General features: G+C 46.2%; 1 protein-coding gene and 1 long non-coding RNA gene across 2 annotated transcripts in view; both read right to left on the reverse strand.

Annotated features, from left to right (window-relative positions):
* LOC115085687 (E3 ubiquitin-protein ligase TRIM39-like) overlaps window positions 1-21622 on the reverse strand; it is a 106090-nt gene that overhangs the window by 76195 nt on the left and 8273 nt on the right. The window contains exons 3-4 of the mRNA XM_029591992.1: window positions 18952-19182; window positions 16952-16974 (exon numbers count right to left, since the gene is read on the reverse strand). Of these exons, the coding sequence (XP_029447852.1) occupies window positions 16952-16974; window positions 18952-19182 (254 nt within the window). The remainder of the gene's footprint in view (window positions 1-16951; window positions 16975-18951; window positions 19183-21622) is intronic.
* Window positions 11266-14644, reverse strand: LOC115085689. Its single transcript, XR_003854930.1, has 3 exons — window positions 14594-14644; window positions 12593-12613; window positions 11266-11384 (listed from the first exon to the last, which is right to left on the reverse strand). It is a non-coding gene; the product is annotated as an uncharacterized LOC115085689 (long non-coding RNA).

Raw genomic sequence — 21622 nt, forward strand, 5'->3', positions numbered from 1 at the left:
TTCTGTTTAGGCAATGAAATCAAGGTTTTTTTCTTGTAATATGTCGGAAATTAACATGTGTTTTTTAGATAAAGATTGAGCGTTGATGAGGAGGAAGGTGAGGCAAAGTAAGTTTTTGTTATTTTTCATTAGGGGGGTTTATTAGGTGTTTGGTGTCTGTTTAGTAGATGAGGGTTAGTAGAAGTCACCATCTTTGTAGTGGTTGTGCAAGGGTTGAGTGAGATCCGAGTGAAGAGTACTAGAAGTTGAATGAGGCTGAAAGAGGTCCGAGTGATGAATGCTGGAAGTTGAATGAGGTCCGAATGAAGAATGTTGGAAGTTGAATGAGGTTGAATGAGGTCCGGGTGGTGAATGTTGGAAGTTGAATGAGGTTGAATGAGGTACGAGTGAGGAGTACTAGAAGTTGAATGAGGTTGAAAGAAGTCCAAGTGAAGAGTACTAGAAGTTGAATGAGGCTGAATGAGGTCCGAGTGATGAATGCTGGAGATGAGGTTGAATGAGGTCCGAGTGATGAATGCTGGAGGTTGAATGAGGTTGAATGAGGTCCGAGTGATGAATGCTGGAAGTTGAATGAGGTTGAAAGAGGTCTGAGTGAAGAGTACTAGAGTTGAAAGTTGAATGATGAGGTGAAAGAGGTCCGAGTGATGAATGCTGGAGATTGAATGAGGTCCGAGTGATGAATGCTGGAAGTTGAATGAGGTTGAATGAGGTCCGAATGATGAATGCTGGAAGTTGAATGAGGTTGAAAGAGGTATGAGTGATGAGTACTAGAAGTTGAATGAGGCTGAAAGAGGTCCGAGTGATGAATGCTGGAGATTGAATGAGGTTGAATGAGGTCCGAGTGATGAATGCTGGAAGTTGAATGAGGTTGAAAGAGGTCTGAGTGAAGAGTACTAGAAGTTGAATGAGGCTGAAAGAGGTCCGAGTGATGAGTGCTGAGGGTTGATTGAAAAGATCTGTATGAGAAGGTTGTATAGGTCCAGAATCTTGTCCTGGGCCTGGGTCACACGGCGGGCGATGCCATGGGATATCGCTTAGATTTAAAGTTCTTCCCGCTGCCCTCAGATTGGCAGTGAGCTTTAGGGGGCGTATTTCCACTCACCGCGATGTTTTTCAGTTCACTCCTTCTTGTATTATTTTCTTTAGATCTCCGAATAAAAATGTTTTGTTTTTTTTTGGGTTACCTCAGCGCGGCTCCCTTATCAATAGAGTGTGAGCGGGCTCTACTTACCTGTCTGGAATCGATCGAGCTCCGGCAAATGGAAGTGGTGACTGAGGGTTGAGATCGGGAGTTTAGTTTGTAGAAATGGAATATGGTATTGCCCTATTCATGATCCGAGAGATGGTTCATCGTCCCTCTTAGAGAGTTTTGGTTCTTGCTACTCTCGAACTATATCTGAGGTATCTGAGTTTGAAGAAGGTTAGTTGTCTTGTTATGGAGAAAGTAGAGTTCTTAGATTTCTTACTTCTTAGTCTCAGTGGCTGCACGAAGGGGCGCACAAAGGGGCCTGCCCCTTTGTCTTGCTCCTTCGGCGCGCGACACAGGCACGCGGCGCCTGAGGATCAGGGAATTTAAAAGTCCCTCTCGCTTTTTGATTGGTTGTAGGTTAAGTTTTGTTTTTTTGCTGGTAGGAGGGTCTTAGAGCCGCGCTGATGGGAGGCGCAGCTGGCTGGCTAGGCAGCGTGATCAGTGGCTGGACTCGCTGGGGGCAAGGGGGAACTGGATGGCCTTACCCCAACGGGTCTGGGCGCCGATCGCGCAGGCCTCCCTCCTCGCGATCACGGCAGCGGTGGCGGAGGTCCAGAGCAGTCAGGCGCGGCGCCTGAGGATCAGGGAATTTAAAAGTCCCTCTCACTTTTTGATTGGTTGTAGGTTAAGGTTTTTTGGGTTTTTTTTGCTGGTAGGAGGGTCTTAGAGCCGCACTTTTCTCTTTCTCTGTGTTTCCTTCTCACTTGCCAGGGTGTGTGGCTCTTGAGTTTTTGTACTTCACAGTCTCTATGCTGGAAATTGCCATCTCCAGATCTGTCTCTCCCTTCCAATCCTATTTTTCCAGAGCCACATTGCTCAGCCCTGTCTAGGCCCTCCATCCACCACTGTCTCTTTACCTCATCCCCCCTTACTCTCAGCCATATGCCTCACCTATTCCTCCACATGCTCTGTCCCAGATCAGGGATGCAAGAGACAGGACAGAAGTCAGACACCTTATAAAGTATCTTGGAGAAGGCAGCAGCCTGGTTACTGCACTCACCATGTCACTAAGACCCCTCCTCACATTCACAGCTATAACCTCATCACTGTCACTCTCACTGTGTCACTGAGACCGTTCCTCACACTCACAACTCTCATCCAATCTCTGTCACTGAGATCCCTCCTCACATTCACAGGCTCTGATCCCATCTTTGTCACTCTCATGCTGTCACTGAGACCCCTCCTCTCATTCACAGGCTCTGATCCCATCTCTGTCACTCTCACTGTGTCACTGAGAACCCTCCTCTCATTCACAGGCTCTCATCCCATCTCTGTCACTCTCACTTTGTCACTGAGACCCTTCCTCATGCTGACAGGCTCTAATCCCATCTCTGTCACTCTCACACTGTCACCGAGACCCCTCCTCACATTCACAGGCTCTGATCCCATCTCTGTCACTCTCACTGTGTCACTAAGACCCTTCCTCACATTCACAGCTCTAACCTCAACTCTGTCGCTCTCCCTGTCACTGAGACCCTTCCTCACATTCACAGGCTCTGATCCCATCTCTGTCACTCTCACCCTGTCACTGAGACCCCTCCTCACATTTACAGACTCTGAACCCATCTCTGTCACTCTCACCATGTCACTAAGACCCCTCCTCACATTCACAGCTCTAAACTTATCTGTCACTTTGTGTCACTGAGACCATTCTTCACATCACAGCTCTAATCCAGTCTGTCAGTCTCACCTTATCACTGAGACCCCTCCTCATATTCACAGCTCTAATCCCAACTCTGTCACTCTACCGTCACTGAGACCCTTCCTCACATTCACAGACTCTGATCCCATCTCTGTCTCTCACTGTGTCACTGAGACTGAGACCCCTCTTCATATTCACACTCTAATCCCAACTCTCACAATGTCACTGAGACCCTTCCTCACACTCACAGCTCTAATCCAATCTCTGCCACTTTCATGTCTCACTGAGACCCCTCCTCACCTTCACAGGCTCTGATCCCATCTCTGTCACTCTCACCCTGTCACTGAGACCCCTCCTCACATTCAGAGGCTCTGATCCCACCTCTGGGCCACTGATACTTACACTATTTTCTTTTCAAGTCTCCTAAATCATTTTTAAATTGTGATTTTGTAATTGCTGCAATAGTACCTTTTCTTCACAAAATTAACCCAGCTCTAGAAATCCCATCACATATTACATACAATAAATCTGATCATCATAGCTCACACGCAGTGCTCTCTGATTTATTTCTTCACTCTTGTTTACCGCTCATTCAGAGAAATCTCTGGTTGGTGCCGTTTATAACTAATATATCCAAAACCAAGCATCATAAAGCAGCAAATCTACAGTAATCTTCTGGTTAAAATGAAACCCATCACATAAAGAATGAAGGAGAAATTTCTATTCAGCCGAAGGGCATAGGAACGTATAGGTCAGGTCTCTTTAAATGGCTGAGATGGAAAAAGACAACATTTCACCTTTGGATGAAAGGACTGATAATTCGCCTCTAATCTCTGCTCTCTGGTGCTAAATCCCTAAGCTCTGAGTGGAGCTTTTCCTCACTACCTTTGTTACCGTCAGAAAATAGGCCCCAGAAACTGTTCCGTAAAGAAAGACTTTTATTGCATATGCAAGACACAGCTGAGAACAATGGCTCAGAAACTGCGTGCCCTCCCCTTCAGGAGCTGGCTCTTATACATTCCACAATCCTATCTTTTACACATGCATTCTACGCCTTGCTGAGCAAGCATATCCTAGCTGAGGGGCTACTGACCCCTCCTTAGACAACCTGGAACCTTCGTGAAACTTCTGCAGGAGAGGCTGTCGGGACTTGCAGTTCTGGAAAGGAATTCACGAGTCTGCAGCAATACAGCCCTTCACATAATACATCCATTGTTCTAATCTAGGTTACAGCAGTAGTGAAAGCTTATCAGAGAATAAGAACAGCGAAGCCAAAAAATGAAAATGTGCAATGTGCTGACAGAGAGTTTCTCAATGTCCTAACTACAGCTGTATTGCAGACTGTAAGTAAACCCGTCATGAAGCAGGGAATTCTGGTACATGAAGTCCTGTTTGGCAGGAGTTTCAGGTTGTCCTCTGTCAGGTTGAAGCCTTCAGCCCCCTTCATTCCCCCTTTGATACTTATCATTCTCTATGAAAAGTAACACCATCACAACGCAGCTGTGGAGCTGAAAGAAACAGGAACAAGAAAAATTAGCAATTTGAGTTCTCAGAGGGCCCTAATTTCCCAAACAGTCCGATGGTTTCTTCACGGGTTTGAGACGGATGGGCCCTATTGGCTCCACCCCCCTTTGTAGCCCGAACTTGTCATGTATGGGAAGATGGCCCAGGATAAACATGAGGATGGTTAAACAGGTTCTATAGGCTCAGAGGAATACATGTACAGTGACAGGAGCTGCGTGGCTGTTTTGCGTTCAGCAATGTCCTCCATCATCCGACGAAGGCGATTTGAGCAAGAAAGGAATAATTCAGGGTCCTAAAAGACAAAACAGAATTAAACTGGCTAGGATAACAAACAAGCTCTTAAATCCACCGATCATGGAAAACCAACCACGGAATCCATTGGCCCATCCCAAGCACTATTCCACTGCTGACAGGGACGTGTGCCATCTTGACCATGCGATCAGTGATGTCTTGGATAACCTTGCTTTGGTCATCTACCTGTAAACAACAATTGGAGAGGTTAAATGTTCCACAAACCCTCCTTCATGGGCCAGAAGGTAATCTAAAACCAGTCTATTCTGGACACTGCAGTCATAATCTTGGTATTTTGTTTTGCCCAGAGTTTAAGAGCGAAAGCATGTATTATTATGCCTGCAAAGAAGGAAAAGAAATAAACACATTATTTTTGTTCTTCAGATGTTATGTTTTATCAATGTTAATTGCAGTAGTTACTCAGCTTCAGCTTTTGGTATATTTCTGGTGAATTTTAGTTGTTGTTCTCCAGTTTTGGAACCCGCCAGGTTGGAAGCAGTTTAATTCGGGGCCAATGAATCCATGATGGACAACCAGAAACTTTAACAGCAGTAGGAGTTGTCAACAGTATGGTATATGGTCCTTTCCATCGAGGTTTGAGACAATCAGAGTCATCCCATTCTTTTACCCATACAGAATCTTCAATGTGAAATTTATGAGTTGGTGTAATTAGAATCAGTGGTTCAGTTTCACATGTATAGGTACGAATTGCCATTACTGTATCATGTAATCCCTTTAATTGTTTACTGAGTAACATTTCTCCTTGGATTGTAGCGCGATCCAGGAAATGATGGAAGTGGTGGTGGTCTGGCATACATCATTTCATACGGTGTTAGACCAGATTTTCTTGGAGTACAACGAATGTGCAACAAAGCTAATGGTAGAATATCTGGCCATTTGACTTCAACTGATCCACTACTTTGTGGTCTCCAAGTACAATGTAGGTGCCAAACTTGACAAACTTGAAAAGGTATAGTTCCTCGAAGGATATGCCCAGGAGCAGGACCAGGTCCATTTCGAGGATTGTTCTGTGCACATGTGATACATTGATTAATTGCATGTTTAATCAATTGAGTGATTCGATTGATATAATATGTCTTTTCCAGTAATCTTGCCAATGAATCACGACCAAGGTGTGTATAATCATGTGCTTCTTTAACTATTGTCCAAGCAATAGTTTCAGGTATCCATATTCGCCCATCTTGTATAATCCACCATCCGTTTTGTTGATGGAAATTTTCATATTGTGCCAATTCATTCTCTTCTGTAGTATAGATGGAGATCTCGTTTGGAAACTGTAAAAGAGGACATGTTGTTATTGTTGTTTGAAAATATTCTTGAGTTACTCTTTTGCTGCTTTATCTGCTCTTTGATTTCCTTGAGCAATAGGATCTGATTTCCTTGTATGTGCTTTACAATGCATTACAGCCACTTGCGAGGTAACCAGACTGCATTTAGTAATTCATGTACTTCTGGTGCATTGGTTAATTGTTTTCCTTCTGCAGTTAGAAAACCTCTTTCTTATATAAAGCTCCATGTACTTGAATTGTAAGAAAGGCATATTTAGAGTCTGTGTATGTTGACAGTTTTTCCTTCTGACAATTGTAAAGCTCGAGTAAGGGCAATTAGTTCAGCTTTTTGTGCAGACGTTCCTGGGGGAAGAGGTTGAGCCTCAATGATTTCATCTTCGGATACTACAGCATATCCAGCAGAACGTATCCCATGAATGATTTGGCTGCTCCCATCAGTGAATAAAGTCCAAGCTCCTTGCCAGGGTTGATCCCTCAGGTCTGGCCTACTATGTATTGTAGTCATGACTTCTTCACAGTCATGGGCAACTGGTTCAGGTCGGCATAAGAGTAGCCGGATTCAAGTTTTTGCTGTCTTGTATTTGAATTTCAGGTGTTCACACAGTAAGGCTTGATACTTGACGAGACGTGAATTAGTCATCCATTTTGGTCCATGAGTCTCTAGTAGTCCTTGAATAGTATGAGGAGTTGTTACTTGTAAAGTCTGTCCAAATGTTAATTTAACAGCTTCAGGTATCAGTAAACATGCAGCAGCAATGCTTCGAAGGCAACCAGGCCATCCTTTAACAACATTGTCCATTCCTTTTGACAAATATGCAACAGGTTGTTCCCATGATCCTAAAGTTTGAGTCAATACCCCAATGGCCATTCCTTTCTTCTCATCTATGAACAGATGAAATGGTTTTGTTATATCAGGTAACCCTAGAGCAGGGGGTGAGATCAAGGCTTCTTTCAGTTGATGTAAATTCGTTAATTCTTGTTTTTCCATTGAAGGGCTGAGATTCTGCTTCTTTGCCTCGTATCATATAATGGTTGAGCAATAATTGCATAGTTGCAATCCAAAGTCTACAATATCCTGCAGCTCCCAAAAACGCACGGAGTTCATTCTTACAGGTGGGTACAGGTTGATGTCTTATAGAACTAGTACGAGAGATTCCAAGTCGACGAGTGCCTTCTCTGAGACGAAAACCCAAATATTCTACTTTTATTTCATAAATTTGCGCTTTCTTTTTACTCGCACGATACCCTTTCGAGTACAAAGTTTTCAACAAGTATAGGGTTGATACCGCACATTCATAGTATGCTTCCCTAAATATCAAGAGATCATCCACATATTGTACAACTGGCCCATGTGTGATCCGGTACATCTTCAGGTCCTTGGCCAGTTGCTCCGAGAACAGAGTGGGTGAATTTTTAAATCCTTGGGGTAGGCGAGTTAAGTATACTGCTGCTTTTCTCCAGTTTCGCATTTTTCAAGTGAAGGCAAAATTTTCTGACATTCCTCTGCTATTGGAACAGAGAAGAAAGCATCTTTGAGATCAATAACACTGTACCATTTGGAACTAGAAGAAACTTGAGCCAGGATTGAATATGGATTTGGCACGAGTGCTACCAAATCTGCCACTTGAGTATTCACTTTTCTTAAATCTTGTACATGTCGATAGTCGTTAGTACCAGGTTTCTTTACTGGTGACAAAGGCGTGTTCCACTCAGATCTGGTTGCTTCCAGGACTCCCTGCTTCAGGTGTTTCTGACTCAGATCCGATTACTGCATCTGGCGACATATGGCACGGGGTATTGGGTTTGGTTAACTATTTGGGCGCCTTGCTTTAGTTCGATCCAGACTGGGGGCGTTCACGACTAATCCTCCAGGACAAATCCCGTCTCTGTCGATGATGGGGTGTCTTCTGGGTATTGACTGGTTGAGGAAGTAATCTCCATTTCTCCCTGAGGGGCAGATGAGTATCACTGGATGGTCCCCGAAGGAGGCTTTAACTTCCCCTGTTGGTTGAAATCTCAATGTGGTCTGTAGTTTACACAGCAGGTCCCGTCCGATAAGGGATACCATGGTCCCGCCTACTTGTATAGTTCATTCTTTCTGCAGAGAGCAGTGAGTACCTGACCTGAGGCACCCACTATAGAAACAGTCTCTTTCGTCGGGGGGCCGATTGGTGCAGTCATGACAGATCGTTGGCCTCTGAGTCCAACAGGCCCCTGATTTTGTTGTGTTCCCTCGTGGATTTCCACCAGAGGGTCAGTGGGGATTCTTCCCTCCCGGTCTCTTCAGGCTGTCGCCTCCCCCGCCATCTGCCAGTGGGGGTTGTCAGATCTCCTTCCTCCTCGGCCCCTTTGTGTCGGTGCAGGTCCATTTTTGTCGTTAGTATTCACTGCAGGGCTCCCGTATTTCTTTTGCCATTCTTCACAGTCTCGCTTCCAATGGCCTTCATTTTTGCAGTACGCACACTGATTCTTTCCCAAGGGGGGTCTTGTTCCCCCTCCTCTTCGCGGTCTGCCATTGTCTTGGCTCCTTCCCGTCCGAGTGTCCTCAAGAGCGGCGGCTAACAGTCACTTTCTCTGTGTCTACTTGCTTCTCTCTTTTCTCTTCCACTTCTCTATTTCCACATACCTGGTCTGCTATAGCTTTTAACTGGCTGAGGCTCATGCCCTCAAAGCCTTCGGCCTTCTGCAGCTTCTTTCGGATGTCGGGTCTATTATTAAGTTCCTGGTTGCAGGGATGGGCCCTTTTCTTCTCTTCCTGATCCCTGTTCCCATACATCTCAAAATACGATGAAAAGATCACAGTCCATCTGGAAATTGAATAGGTGACCTGCGCCTGGAGGCAAATCAGTTCTGACGAGGCTGAGAAGCTGCAAAACATTGCTTCCTACATACTTGTAAGTTTGGCATTGGGTTAATTCAATAAAGTCAACCTGGATCTGCAGGCAAGGATCCAGGGGGGGTGCTTTAGGTGTGCAGGAGTGATGATCAAATCCTTGGAAGCCTTGTACCAATTACATTGCAAACACTAAGAACATATGGTAATAGCCAGAGCCCAGCCCCCACCAGTGGTAAAAGAACATAATTGCAGTGTATATATATGTATATGTGTGTGTGTGTGTGGGGGGGGCACTACTTATATTCATTTCCGAATCATATTTGATCTTGTTCCTAATCTTGCATAGTGGCCCCTCCTCTTGCCCACAACTTCAATAATCCTTATCTTGCGCCTGCCACTGAATCAAAATTTTTAATATTAAGTCTTTGTTTTCTCTGTGTTTTTACAAACGGCATCCTGTAATTCCCACAGTCAGAACTGCAGCTGTCTTATCTTGCCGCTTGCTATGCCCTGCATATTTAACAAAGCTTTAACAAAGGTCCCATTCTTAATCATTTCTCCTCTAATTTTCCCAGAAACAGCTTCAAAATAAACTGCGTCAGCAAAAGAGAGTTCATACTTTATCATGCGTTCCAATGTAACTTTTAAATAACAGATAATATATAGGAAACAAGTAAGAACAATAATTAACAATTAGAGAATATTCTTATAGGTGCCCTGCAATAGATGAAAAAAACAATAAATAATTGACTAACCTGTGGATGTATCGAGTGAAGGATAAGCATAGGGAGGACACTGGGATAGAAGATATGAGAAAACTGAAAACTTCTGATTAACAACGCCAGCATTGAATCGCACAGCCATATTGAATGCACTAACATCTGACACGCAATGAAATGCACTACGCACTACGTACTGACATATTGACACGCAGTGAAACGCACTACCACTCTACAACTACATTTTTGTACTGTAATAATGAATTTGCTGCTATAAAATGTCTATCATATTATGTCTGTCAAATGACATATGCAATGGTCTGATTGTAAACTATACCAGATCATCTTGTGAGTAATCAAGGAAATGCAAAACGCAATATCTTACTTATAATTGACACATTCGAAGTTTACCTTTTAATACAATGAATGCAGGAAACACATCTCTACTTTAATAACAAATTAAAATATCTTAACTCTCTGGATTAAGTAATGAAGGATACTGTGCAGCATCTGTAAACCAAAAATCTCTTCCTATTAGGGTTTAAAACAATTAAAAACAATTAAAAAATCCCTGGTACATGTGCTTGCAATTCACAGATAGCAGTTACATACATCACAATCCTTAATTAATAATTTGAAAACCCAAACGAAGATTCTGAGTTGGACCGAGGACTTCTATTTGGTCTATAAATCTGGGCCAAAAGTTGTAGATAACTCCCTCCCTCACCATACGCAACCTTAAGCACTGAGCACATTCCCTTAAACTGGGCTCTTATCCGGACTGGTAACAATGTGGAGGCTGCACTAACTCTCCTCGGGCATGACAAAATTAGCCTTGCTGCCGTATTTGTAACTAGGAACCCCAGCAAAAGCGCACTGCAGTAATCTAACATTGGTAGCAATCGAACCCGGCGCTCCCCCCCCCCCCCCCCCCAAATTCTCTTTAGTTATCTGAATTTTAAAAATATCCTTTTCAGCAGCGTTGAGAGAGAGAGAGAGAGGCATCAAGTTACAGAAGTCATCACACCTCCAGATTAAGCTATAATGGGCGCATTGCTGTACCCCTGCCCTGATGTAAGGCCATTCCATTGTGCCACATTTAAAAAGGGATGGGTGTCTCCGAAACCACTGCACCAACACAAGATGAGCCCAGCTCTAGAAATCATGCAATAAATCTGATTGTCCCCCTCTGATCCATCAAACGCTTTCATGCAGATCTGCACATTCATCATCTCCCAGATCTCACATCACAGCCCTGAGCCCGGCTCTCTCATTCCCAGGCTGGCAGAGGGCGGATTCTCAGAGCTCCGGCATTTTTACCTCCTTCATTGAGGTAAGGACTGAAATAGGGCCGGAGTTTCTCAGTGAAGGTGTGGGTGAAGGTGAAGAGATGAGATTTCTCATCTGCATCGTAAAATGAGACCTTTCCTGCCTGATAGTCCAGGAGGATCCCCACTGCCCGGGGTCTCACACTCAGGGGAAGCCGGGACCAGGGGGAGGTGCAGGCCTTGTATTCTCCATCCCTCAGTAACACTGCCCAGTATCCATTCTGAGGTATTATTGTGATATTCCCCTTCCTGCTCACAGAATCTTTACAAACCCCCAATGTCCAGCCAGTCTTGTCTCCCACCTCCACCTCCCAGTAATGTCTCCCTGAGGTGAAGCCCTCACCCAGCCAGCACAAAGACACAAGTATCAAATCTCTGGGGAGAGTCAGGCAGGTTCTGTCTTGTGTCTCCGAGTCTGACGCTTTTCCCATCCTTGGACAGGACAAGCTTAGGATGAGCAGTCTCAGGATCCAGAGTCACATCCACTGCAGGGAGGAGACACATTAATAAACATGAGCACACACTTCTTATTGGCTCCTCACACACCCACCTCTAACCCTCATTGAAAGCTTCCTCACTCACGTTCATTAATAGAAGCTCTGCTATTGGCTGTCACTCACTGACAAGCTTGCAGAACACAACTCTTATTGGCAAATAGATCTGTACTCCATCCTATTGGTCTCACAGCTCTGCTGAGTGAATGCATGAAGGAAAGATTCTCATTGGCTCATTCATGCACAGGCTGCATAAAACGAGTCTCTTCATTGGCTCCCCATAGCACAGTGCAATAAGCTCAGTCTCTTACTGATCCCTGAAGGGCTGCAGTGCTCCTGTAACTGATGCACTGTGCAATTAATTACCCAGACTCATTCCCCAGTGGCTTTCTTTTTAAACTTCTTCAGAAGAGCCCTGAGCAGCTCCTGTAATCCTGGAGCTCTTCAACAATAAAGGATGGATCCAGTTTTACTCACTCACTCAATGCAAAATCTGAACAGAATGCAAAGCTCGGGATGTGTCTATCTGTAGCTGATGCCATCAAGTAATTAGTAAAGCTCATCAGTAATCAGTGAGTTTCCAAAGGAAGGATTATATCAATTACAGGATGAACCCATCCTGAGCTTTGTAGGTCATTTCCCCTCTGCAGTAACTGATTCTATAGAAAAGGAATTTTAACCAGGGAATAACAAGACAACCACATGCAGCTGAGCCGAAGAGGTTGGATTTGTGAACCCTCATAAGAACATAAGAAATTGCCATGCTGGATCACACCAAGGGTCCATCAAGCATTGGCAAAAAGAGGCAACTGCCCAGTGTGACAATTCTGAAGGCAGCAAATTATCAGGCTGAAGAGGAGCTGCTCCTGTTTGCTTTAGGGCTGTGAGTCTGCGTCACTTCAGAGGGACGCTGCAGTGACACGCTATCCTCTCCCCTTATTGTCCCACCTCCAGCAGGTCCTGCCTATGGGCACCAAAATCTGGCCCTGGTTTCATGCTGCAGTATTCAGCCAGTAACATAACCCAAATCCTGTGGCACCGTCCCTTTCATTTCTCAGGGCTCTGTCTGTGACCATAAAAACCTGTAATTGCTGTTTCTGTGTGCAGCCTTCTCTATTTATTGTAAGGGAAACAGGAGCCTTTCCAAAGCAAGAGATGCACCTTAAATAGTTTTTTTTTTTAAACTGAAGAAAGCTTACCTAGTTCTGCAGAAAGTTTGCCTAAAAGAAAATGTAAGGATAAACAATTATACTGAGGAATGGTAAAAATTTAAAATGAAGCATTATTTTTGCAATAGAAGTACAGCCTGATATTCAGCTGCAGGGAGTGTGGTGAACTTACCCAGATAAGCCTGTATAACATCACTAAAATCCATCCCTTCCTTTCTGAGCACGCTACAGATGCTCAAGATCTCTTATCACCTCCTCCTCAGACTTCTACAACTTGCTTTCTGCAGGCCTCCCCCTGAACCATTGCTCATTTCAATCTATTCCAAATTCAGCTGCACCTCTTCTCCTCCTTCAGTGCTGCTATGCGCATCTATCCCCTCTTCGTCAATGCTGCTCCATAGCCTCCCTGTCTTCTTCTCTTACTCGCCTTAAAATGCACTCACTCTGCAGCTCCTCCCTACCTGTCTTCTCCTCTCTCTCCCTGCATCCTTCCTAATAAAGCCCATTCATTGGTCAGGTCACTCTTAATCTGTGCCCTTCTCCGCACCACCAACTCCACCTTGCTGCACCGAATGACCTGGAATAGGTTTCCTGAGCCTGTCCATTATGCTCCCACTCTGGCCGTGTTCAAATCCAGTTTTAAAAAACTCAACCTTCTGAAGCTGCTTACTTAAGCCAGGGCTTCCCAAACTGTGATCTGGACCCCCAACACACTTCAGCTATGGTCACAAGGCCTCAAATGCACCAGAAGCAGCAGCACTATTAGTAGTGGGAGTCAGCGTGGGGCCTGTGAGCCTGCTCGTGCTTCACAGGCCCGTGGGGTGGTACTTGCCCTTGCATGAGTTTCGTGGTTAACAGGAAAGCCCTGCAACGAGAAGGGACAGGGCCGCTGCAGGGCCTCTGAGCCTGCATAACCCACAGGCCCTGTGCTGCTGCTACTGCTTGCAGATCACTGTCAGACCTGGGTAGAAGCCATGAGGGGAGGGCAGGGCTGAGTGTGTATGGATTAGTGCAATTACTACTGCTCCTCTCTCTCACCCACCACTGAATCTGCCCCCGCCATCAACCTGCCCTCTGTCCCACCGTTGTCATCCACCTTTTAGGCACAGGCCCTAAAGGCAATATGTTGCAGCTTGAGCCTGGCCCAGGGATGGTCTGCAGGCGGGTCTATATGAAAGGAGGGATTGAGATGCAAGGAGAAGGTTGGCAAGGGTAGTGGAATAAGGGTAGAAGGTTTAGGGTGGTAATGACCAGAAGATGAGCCGAGAGATTGTAAAAAGAGTTGGAGTGTGGCTGAGGGAAATGTAAGGAAGCAGGAGGGGAGGAGATGAGGATGGGGGGTTGAGAGAGGGAATGCAGGATTAGTTGAGAAGGGATATGGAGAATTGGTGGTGAGAGGGAGTGGATTGTCAGAGGATCATTGAGGGTTATAAGAACATCTTGCAGGTGATAGAGGATTAGCTGAGGGACTTGAAGATTGGATGGAGGGGGTGAGAGAGAGGAGATAAGGGTGGGAGATAAGAAAGGGGATGGCGGGATAGGTGAGGAGGGAATGGGAGATTGGGTGAGAGGGAGGAGGATGGGATAGGCTAAGGAGGTGAGAGGAGTGGAGGTAGGAGGGGTTCATTCTCTGGGGTCATGCTAAAATGGGGTCACATTGGCCATAGGTTTGGGAAGCCCTGCCCTAAGCACTTCTCTAAACAGTTATCCAGATAGTCAGTGGGTAACGTTACGTTTCTGGGGAACTTAGCTGGATAAGTAGCAATATTCAGCCTTATCCATTTAAGATAACCAGATAAATTAGACTTGGCCCATAGCAGATCTAAAGCTAGCCAGATAAGCTTATCCTGCTTATTTTACAACTTATCTGAATATCCCGAGTAAGTGAGCTGGATAAGTCTTCTCCGGCTAACTCACAGAGCCGGATATATTTTAATATTGGGCCTCCCCTAAATTTTAAAGCACTACTAGACATTCAGCTACACCGAATCACAACTGCCCGCTAGCCCTGAGAATGAAATGGCTCTTTACCTTGGTGTTTGGCGAGCACATCTTTCAGAACAAAATACTGCCGAAGAAAGAAGCTGAGGTGCGAACATTTTCCCTCTCCCACAGGAGCAGCCTCTGGTTTTGGAAACTTCACCGGCCTGACACCTGAGAGTAAGAGAGTGACAGGGATTATTCTGGAGTCCCCGGGGAGAGAGATGGGACAGAGATCTTCTAACTAACTGTGCGCTGGGGAAAGGGAGGGGAAGTTCTGCTGATTGCTGACACAAGGAGAAAACAGAAAATATTCTCCCACAATACTGCCTTTATTCCTTCATTTAATGATTTATATTCACTCTTCATAATCCAGAGCAGAGCACCGCCCTGAACATGGGATGAACAACTCCCTGGAACTGAGGGTCTCATAATCCAGGATCCTTCTGTTTTCTGGGAATTAAGGTGAAGACTATTCTGACTCTCCCAATCATAGACCTTATTCAAGACAGCATTCAGTTGTGCCAGTGACGTTTTCCAATCCTTCCCCAATGGGTGCAGCAATGGACATTGTCTGCATGCATATAGTAACATCCATTCAGCTCTCAAAGCAAAAAGGTCAGAGGATAAACAGAGATGTTAAAAAGGGCAGCAGACAACACTGCTCATCTTCTAAGGAGGAGAGGTCCTGACTCCTGCCCAAACAAAAAAGAAGAAAGTCATCATAAACTCTGCCTGCAATGCCCAGTCCTGCCCGTCAGTCTCAGAGAGCTCCTTGATCAGGGGCATTCAGTGCAGGTAATAATTTATAATAAGCTCCGCCTGCAATGCCCAGTGCTGCCCGTCAGTCTCAGAGAGCTACATGATCAGAACCATTCAGTGCAGGTAATAATTTATAATAAGCTCCGCCTGCAATGCCCAGTCCTGCCTGTCAGTCTCAGAGAGCTCCTTGATCAGGGGCATTCAGTGCTGGTAATAATTTATAATAAACTCTGCCTGCAATGCCCAGTCCTGCCCGTCAGTCTCAGAGAGCTCCTTGATCAGGGGCATTCAGTGCTGGTAATAATTTATAATACGCTCTGCCTGCAATGCCAGTCCTGCTGTCAGTCTCAGAGAGCTCCATGATCAGGGCATTCAGTGCTGCTAATAATTTATAATAAGCTCCGGCCTGCAATGCCCAGTGCTGCCCGTCAGTCTCAGAGAGCTACATGATCAGGGGCATCAGTGCAGGTAATAATTTATAATAAGCTCTGCCTGCATGCCCAGTGCTGCCGTCAGTCTCAGAGAGCTACATGATCAGAGGCATTCAGTGCAGGTAATAATTTATAATAAACTCTATTTGCAATGCCCAGTCCTGCCTGTCAGTCTCAGAGAGCTCCATGATCAGGGGCATTCAGTGCTGCTAATAATTTATAATAAGCTCCGCCTGCAATGCCCAGTGCTGCCCGTCAGTCTCAGAGAGCTACATGATCAGGGGCATTCAGTGCAGGTAATAATTTATAATAAGCTATGCCTGCAATGCCCAGTGCTGCCCGTCAGTCTCAGAGTGCTCAATGATCAGGGGCATTCAGTGCAGGTAATGAGGAAAGGCTAAAGAGGTTAGGGCTGTTCAGCTTGGAGAAGAGACGGCTGAGGGGGGATATGATAGAGGTCTTTAAGATCATGAGAGGTCTTGAACGAGTAGATGTGACTCTGTTATTTTCACTTTCGAATAATAGAAGGACTAGGGGGCATTCCATGAAGTAGCAAGTAGCACATTAAGACTAATCGGAGAAAATTCCTTTTCACTCAACGCACAATATAAAGCTCTGGAATTTGTTGCCAGAGGATGTGGTTAGTGCAGTTAGTGTAGCTGGGTTCAAAAAAGGTTTGGATAAGTTCTTGGAGGAGAAGTCCATTAATGGCTATTAATCAATTTTACTTAGGGAACAGCCACTGCTATTAATTGCATCAGCAGCATGGGATCTTCTTAGTGTTTGGGTAATTGCCAGGTTATTGTGGCCTGGTTTTGGCCTCTGTTGGAAACAGGATGCTGGGCTTGATGGACCCTTGGTCTGACCCAGCATGGCAATTTCTTATGTTCTTAATGATTTATAATAAGCTCCGCCTGCAATGCCCAGTCCTGCCCGTCAGTCTCAGAGAGCTCCATGATCAGGGGCATTCAGTGCTAGTAATAATTTATATTGTTTTATGCTCACTCTCCACGGGTTTTCTCTCTCTAATGTTATGGAGAGTGAGGATAGTGGGGGTGAGGTGATAGGAAAGCGGGTGAGAACCCCATGTACTAGGAGTGTGAGAGCAGGTCTTTCTCCCATCCTCTCCTCAGTCACTGGGGAGGGGCAGGTCCCACAGTGACATTACAGAGCTGCTATTTCATGCAGAATGAGAGCAATCAGAACAGAGCCGTACCTGCTCAGGGTGGCCTTTGCATCCTGGAGAGAAGAGAGAAAGAGAGATTATTACTGTTTATATTATATGGCTTATACAGCAGTCATTATAAACACTACAACTTCAGGCACACGGCTCTGTGCAGTCTAGTTCCAGGTTGTTTGCTGAGAGAAAATAAGTATTGTTTCCATTTCATCCTGTTATACCAGTCCAGTCAAGACAAGTGGATTATGTCCCCCTGCCAGCAGATGGAGGCCGAGCGCAGTGCTTTCCTTTGTGACATTATCGCCACTTTACGGAGGTGGATCAGCATAGTGAAAAGCCAGTAATCTCTGCCGCCAGCAGATGGTGGGTGCAGCAGGATTTCTCCAGGCACTGATGGATTCTCGGGCCTGGTCCCTGGTTTGCACAGGACTGCGAGCCCATTGAAGATGTCTGGGCCAGACTCCTGCTACACCAGAAGAGCGAAGCCCATCCTGCAGGTTCCCAGTCCCTGAGGGGAGAGAGACTTTCCATAGAAAAATACCCAGGGAAGCTTTAAGGCAGAATTTTCAGCTTTACAATGAGGATGCTCACTGTCCGCACCCCCTCCTCTGTCTCTGCTCCAGAAGTGTTTAAAGAAAGAAAGAAGAAACTGGGCCTTTTAATCAGAGCAAGTTCATCCAGAGAGGCTGGGACAGACTTCGGGGTAAGTACCTGCTGGGGGACTTTGTTTTTCAGTGGGATTCAGTGTTTCCTGTATTGCACAGCTTTGGGGGAGGTGCCAGGCCTGCACCTGTGAGAATTTGAGCGCGGATGCCACTGCTGGGCCTGCGGCATGAGCGGCAGTCCAGCATCTACCACAGGAATGCATATGTCATTTTCAGGCTATTTCAAGTGGATCCCCCCGGGAATCTGAGCTTTCGGTGCCTTTCTCTTGCTACAGGAATGAGCCCCGGCCTGCACTATGAGCGGTGGCCTTATCGATGTATTTTTCTCTGGAGTTTACTTAGGGCAGGCTGATGGCCATGTTAAGTCCTTCACCTCTGGCTGGGTCTGTATTACAGCAGCATTGTTTGAGGATTCGGAGGATTTGAGACTCCTTCCAGCTCTGGTTTCCTTGGACGCTGCAGTTTTTTTAAGGTTTTCCTTCTGGATGACTCTGCTTTGTAAACCATTTCTCTGGATCTCTTTATATCTTTCAACCTGTCTTTCTATGAATTGCAGAAGCCTGAAGCCAGGAGGAGGGCCTTCCGTTGGCTTGGTTTCACTTACAGAATCCCAGACACGCAATCAGGTTCCCATGAAATGCAAACAAATAAATAAAACCTGCTATGGTTATCTGTTTCCCAGCCCGGAGTTGGCTCGGGAGTAGCCTGAGGTTCGGCCTGAATCGCTCATCTGAAGGGGTGGTGCCTTCAGAGAGGAAGGCGCAATTGTGCACCTTTTTTCATGAGGATGATAGCATGGCCTTAGGATGATACCTTGCTTAGGTTATCAGAGGCTAAGATTGAGGCCTGGTTGGGAGTCGATTATTACAGGACTCGTACGTCCTCTTATTTTGAGGAACTGGTGTTTTGTATGGTGTCCCCGAGTAGTGACCTCGGAGGTGTAATGAACTTTGGTAAGCTGTGCCCTCTTTCCCAGAAAACGGCTCAGCACTTATTCCAGTAGCCTTGGTGAGCCACTTTCTCTCTCTTCTTGGCTACCAGGCACACCCCTGTCCCAGCAGACAGTGCTGTTCTCCTGGGGGTCCCCAGGACGGGCAAATTGAACTCCCAGTAATCCTCATGGCTAATGCCTCGAACACTTTTGTGCAGGTGAAGTGTCTCACATGAAACTGGCATTCGTTTTGGATGGCCTTTATGAATTTTCAGTGGCTTCAGCCTGCGTCTCATTGCTTTTGCTCTGAAACAAAATGAAATAGGAAATGTCACTGACATTTCCTATTTCATTTCAAACAAATGCACGTCCCTATTGCGAATCGGGCAAAGTGGGGCCCAGTCTATTCTGGAGTCTGGGGATTTGTAATTCCGTCTCACCTTCAGTAACTCCACGGCGGGCTGCTGGCACTTCTCCTCTATCTCTGAGATCAGTTTCTGGAGAGAGGAGCTTAGCTCTTCTAGCTGGCTCACATTATTCCTGATTTTCTTTACAATCTCCTTCTCTTCCTGTTCCAGCCTTGAGAGATGGATCTGCTGCTCCTCATTCAGGAACTGGTGCAGCTCCTCAAACTCAGACAGGATTTTCTCTCTCTTGATCGCTGTCTCACACTACATTCAACAGATAAGAGCAAGAGAAAAAAAATTTCACTGACACTGACAATATATTTTATTGCATGCAACAGTGGAGCCTGTCCCTGCAATAAAGAGAGTCACAGTCTGTACCATTGTTTGTATTATTCGGAGCTTTATGACAAGAGAAGTTGCAAATCATCACTCCTGGGAATCAGCTGTGGATTTAACCCTCTGGCTGTCCCTAGGCACAAACTGTGGCGAACCTTGGCATGGTCTACCCTGGATGATGCATCAGCTCTCTGTCCTAAAATACTGACACAGTGGCCCAGGAATGGTTGCTGAAGCTGCTATCAGTGACAGAATGAGCTTCTGGTGGCAGGGCAGCTGCCTCTAAGTAGTTACCTACTCCAGTGGTTCTCCATATCCATAATGAATATATATGAGATAGATTTGCATGCTCTGCCTCCATCGTATGGAAATCTCTTTCATCCTTATTCATTGTGGATATCCTAGAAACTTGACTGGCTTGGGGTGTCCTGAGGGCTGGGGTTCAGAACCCCTGACCTGCTCTGCCTATTAAGAAGTCTGCCCCATCTGGGAACTCTCTGGGTTTTCACCAGGTTTCCTGAAATGCTCAGGAAATCTCTGGGTGCTGCCCTTCTTTTCCTGTCCTGTGCATGCTGCCCATGAGGAAGGAAAAATAACAGGAGGGGAGGGACTGGATTAGGGCCTACAATAGCTCTTCTTTACTCTGGCCACTCCAACCTCAACCACTCCTCTTCTATTCCCTGCACAGGAGGGGAGGGGGAAAGAACAAAAGAGAAGGGAGGAGGAGCAACAGGAGGGAAGGGGCTGGATTAGGGCCTAGAGTATCTCTTCTTTACTCTGGCCACTCCAACCTCAACCACTCCTCTTCTATTCCCTGCACAGGTAGTGAGGGGAAAGGACAAAAGAGAAGGGAGGTGGAACAATAGGAGGGGAGGGGCTGGATTAGGGCCTAGAGTATCTCTTCTCTTCTCTGGCCACTCCAACCTCAACCCCTTCCCTTCTGTTCAATGCACAGGAGAGGAGGGGGAAGGACAAAAGAGTAGGGGGGAGGAACAACAGGAGATCAGGGGCTGGATTGGGAACAGAGTGACTCTTCTCTTTATGCTCCAGCCTCAGTCCAATTCCCACCCCCTTCCCTCCTGTTCCCTGCATGATGCAGCAGGAAGCACAAGGTTGTTCTTTGCTGGGGGAGATTCTTTGTAAAAGGCAGAGGGTGTGTGCTGAGGTGAGAGAAAAGGCAGAGTGCTGGGTTTGGGCCTGAGGAAAGGGGAGTGTTGGGATTGGGCCGGGGGATGGGGGAAGTGTGCTGGAGGGAGGAAGATAGAGAGAAAGAATGTGTGAGAGAGGGTACGGTGGAGGATTGGAAGAGAGAAAGTAGATGAGACCTCTCCTCCCCATGTTAACCCACTCCAAATCTTAGAGTGATCACAACTCAAAATTTCCCAGGCTGGGTGACCATACAAGGAGGAAGGGGAGGTGAGAGAGGAAGAGTAAGATGAGAGACGGAAGGAGAGTGGGAGAGATGAGGTGAGAGCAGTGTAGGGGTTGAAAAGCAAGGGAGGAGATGAAATGGAAAGAGTGATGACAGCATGGAAGAGGTGAGAGCAAAGGGGAGGTGAGTGCAGGAAAAGTGTGAGAGAGCAGTGGAGCAGGGGAGGTAAGAGTGAGGTCAGAGAGCAAGGATAAGGGGTGAGAGAGATGAGAAGAAGAGGGGGTAAGGGATACAGCAGTTGTGGTAATGAGCTGCAGGGCTGACGAAGGCTCTGCTGCTAATCCTGTCTCCCTCTTTCTCTATCACCCTGGAGGCGGGTTCCCCTCACTGGGCCCAGTTACATCAGCCCCCTTGAAGGTAGGAGGGTGGGAGTGCCACTCGGCCCGGCTCTGTTTTTGTTTAAGGTGAGCGTGAGGTCGGGGGTTTGGCCTCTCCGTCTAGAACATTTTTAGCGTGGATTCTGAGTTAACTCCAGCTTTAGCATGGGTTTTATTACATCGGCCCATGGGAAGGGGATCACCCAGCTCACAAAGCCCATGTGACAGAGAATCAGGACTGTCTATGGTCCTCTCTCCTCCCAGATCCTAAACCCAGCACTCACTCTCTCCTTCCTACCAGGGCCTGCGAGGTGATTCCCCTCTAGCGTACGCTGACCCTGTGAGACGGGAAGCTGAGTGCATCACGCACCAGCCATTTTATTGTTCCTGTTGCAACAGCCACTGTATTAAACTGCTCTTCTTTCTTGGATCATGCGTCATATTTTCAGAAAAACATTGGCTTTTACTCTCTCAAGACTCCTCAGTATGGGGCCAAAGCAATACCATGCCCTGCAGCTAGCACACGGCTTAACACGCATGTGTTCATAACCCCTGATGCAATACGGGGATTAGCGCGTCCAAAACGCGTGTCCAAACCACTGTGTGGCTAATAGTGCTC

The sequence above is a fragment of the Rhinatrema bivittatum genome, chromosome 2, assembly GCF_901001135.1.
Source record: "Rhinatrema bivittatum chromosome 2, aRhiBiv1.1, whole genome shotgun sequence".
Classification (NCBI taxonomy): Eukaryota; Metazoa; Chordata; class Amphibia; order Gymnophiona; family Rhinatrematidae; genus Rhinatrema; species Rhinatrema bivittatum.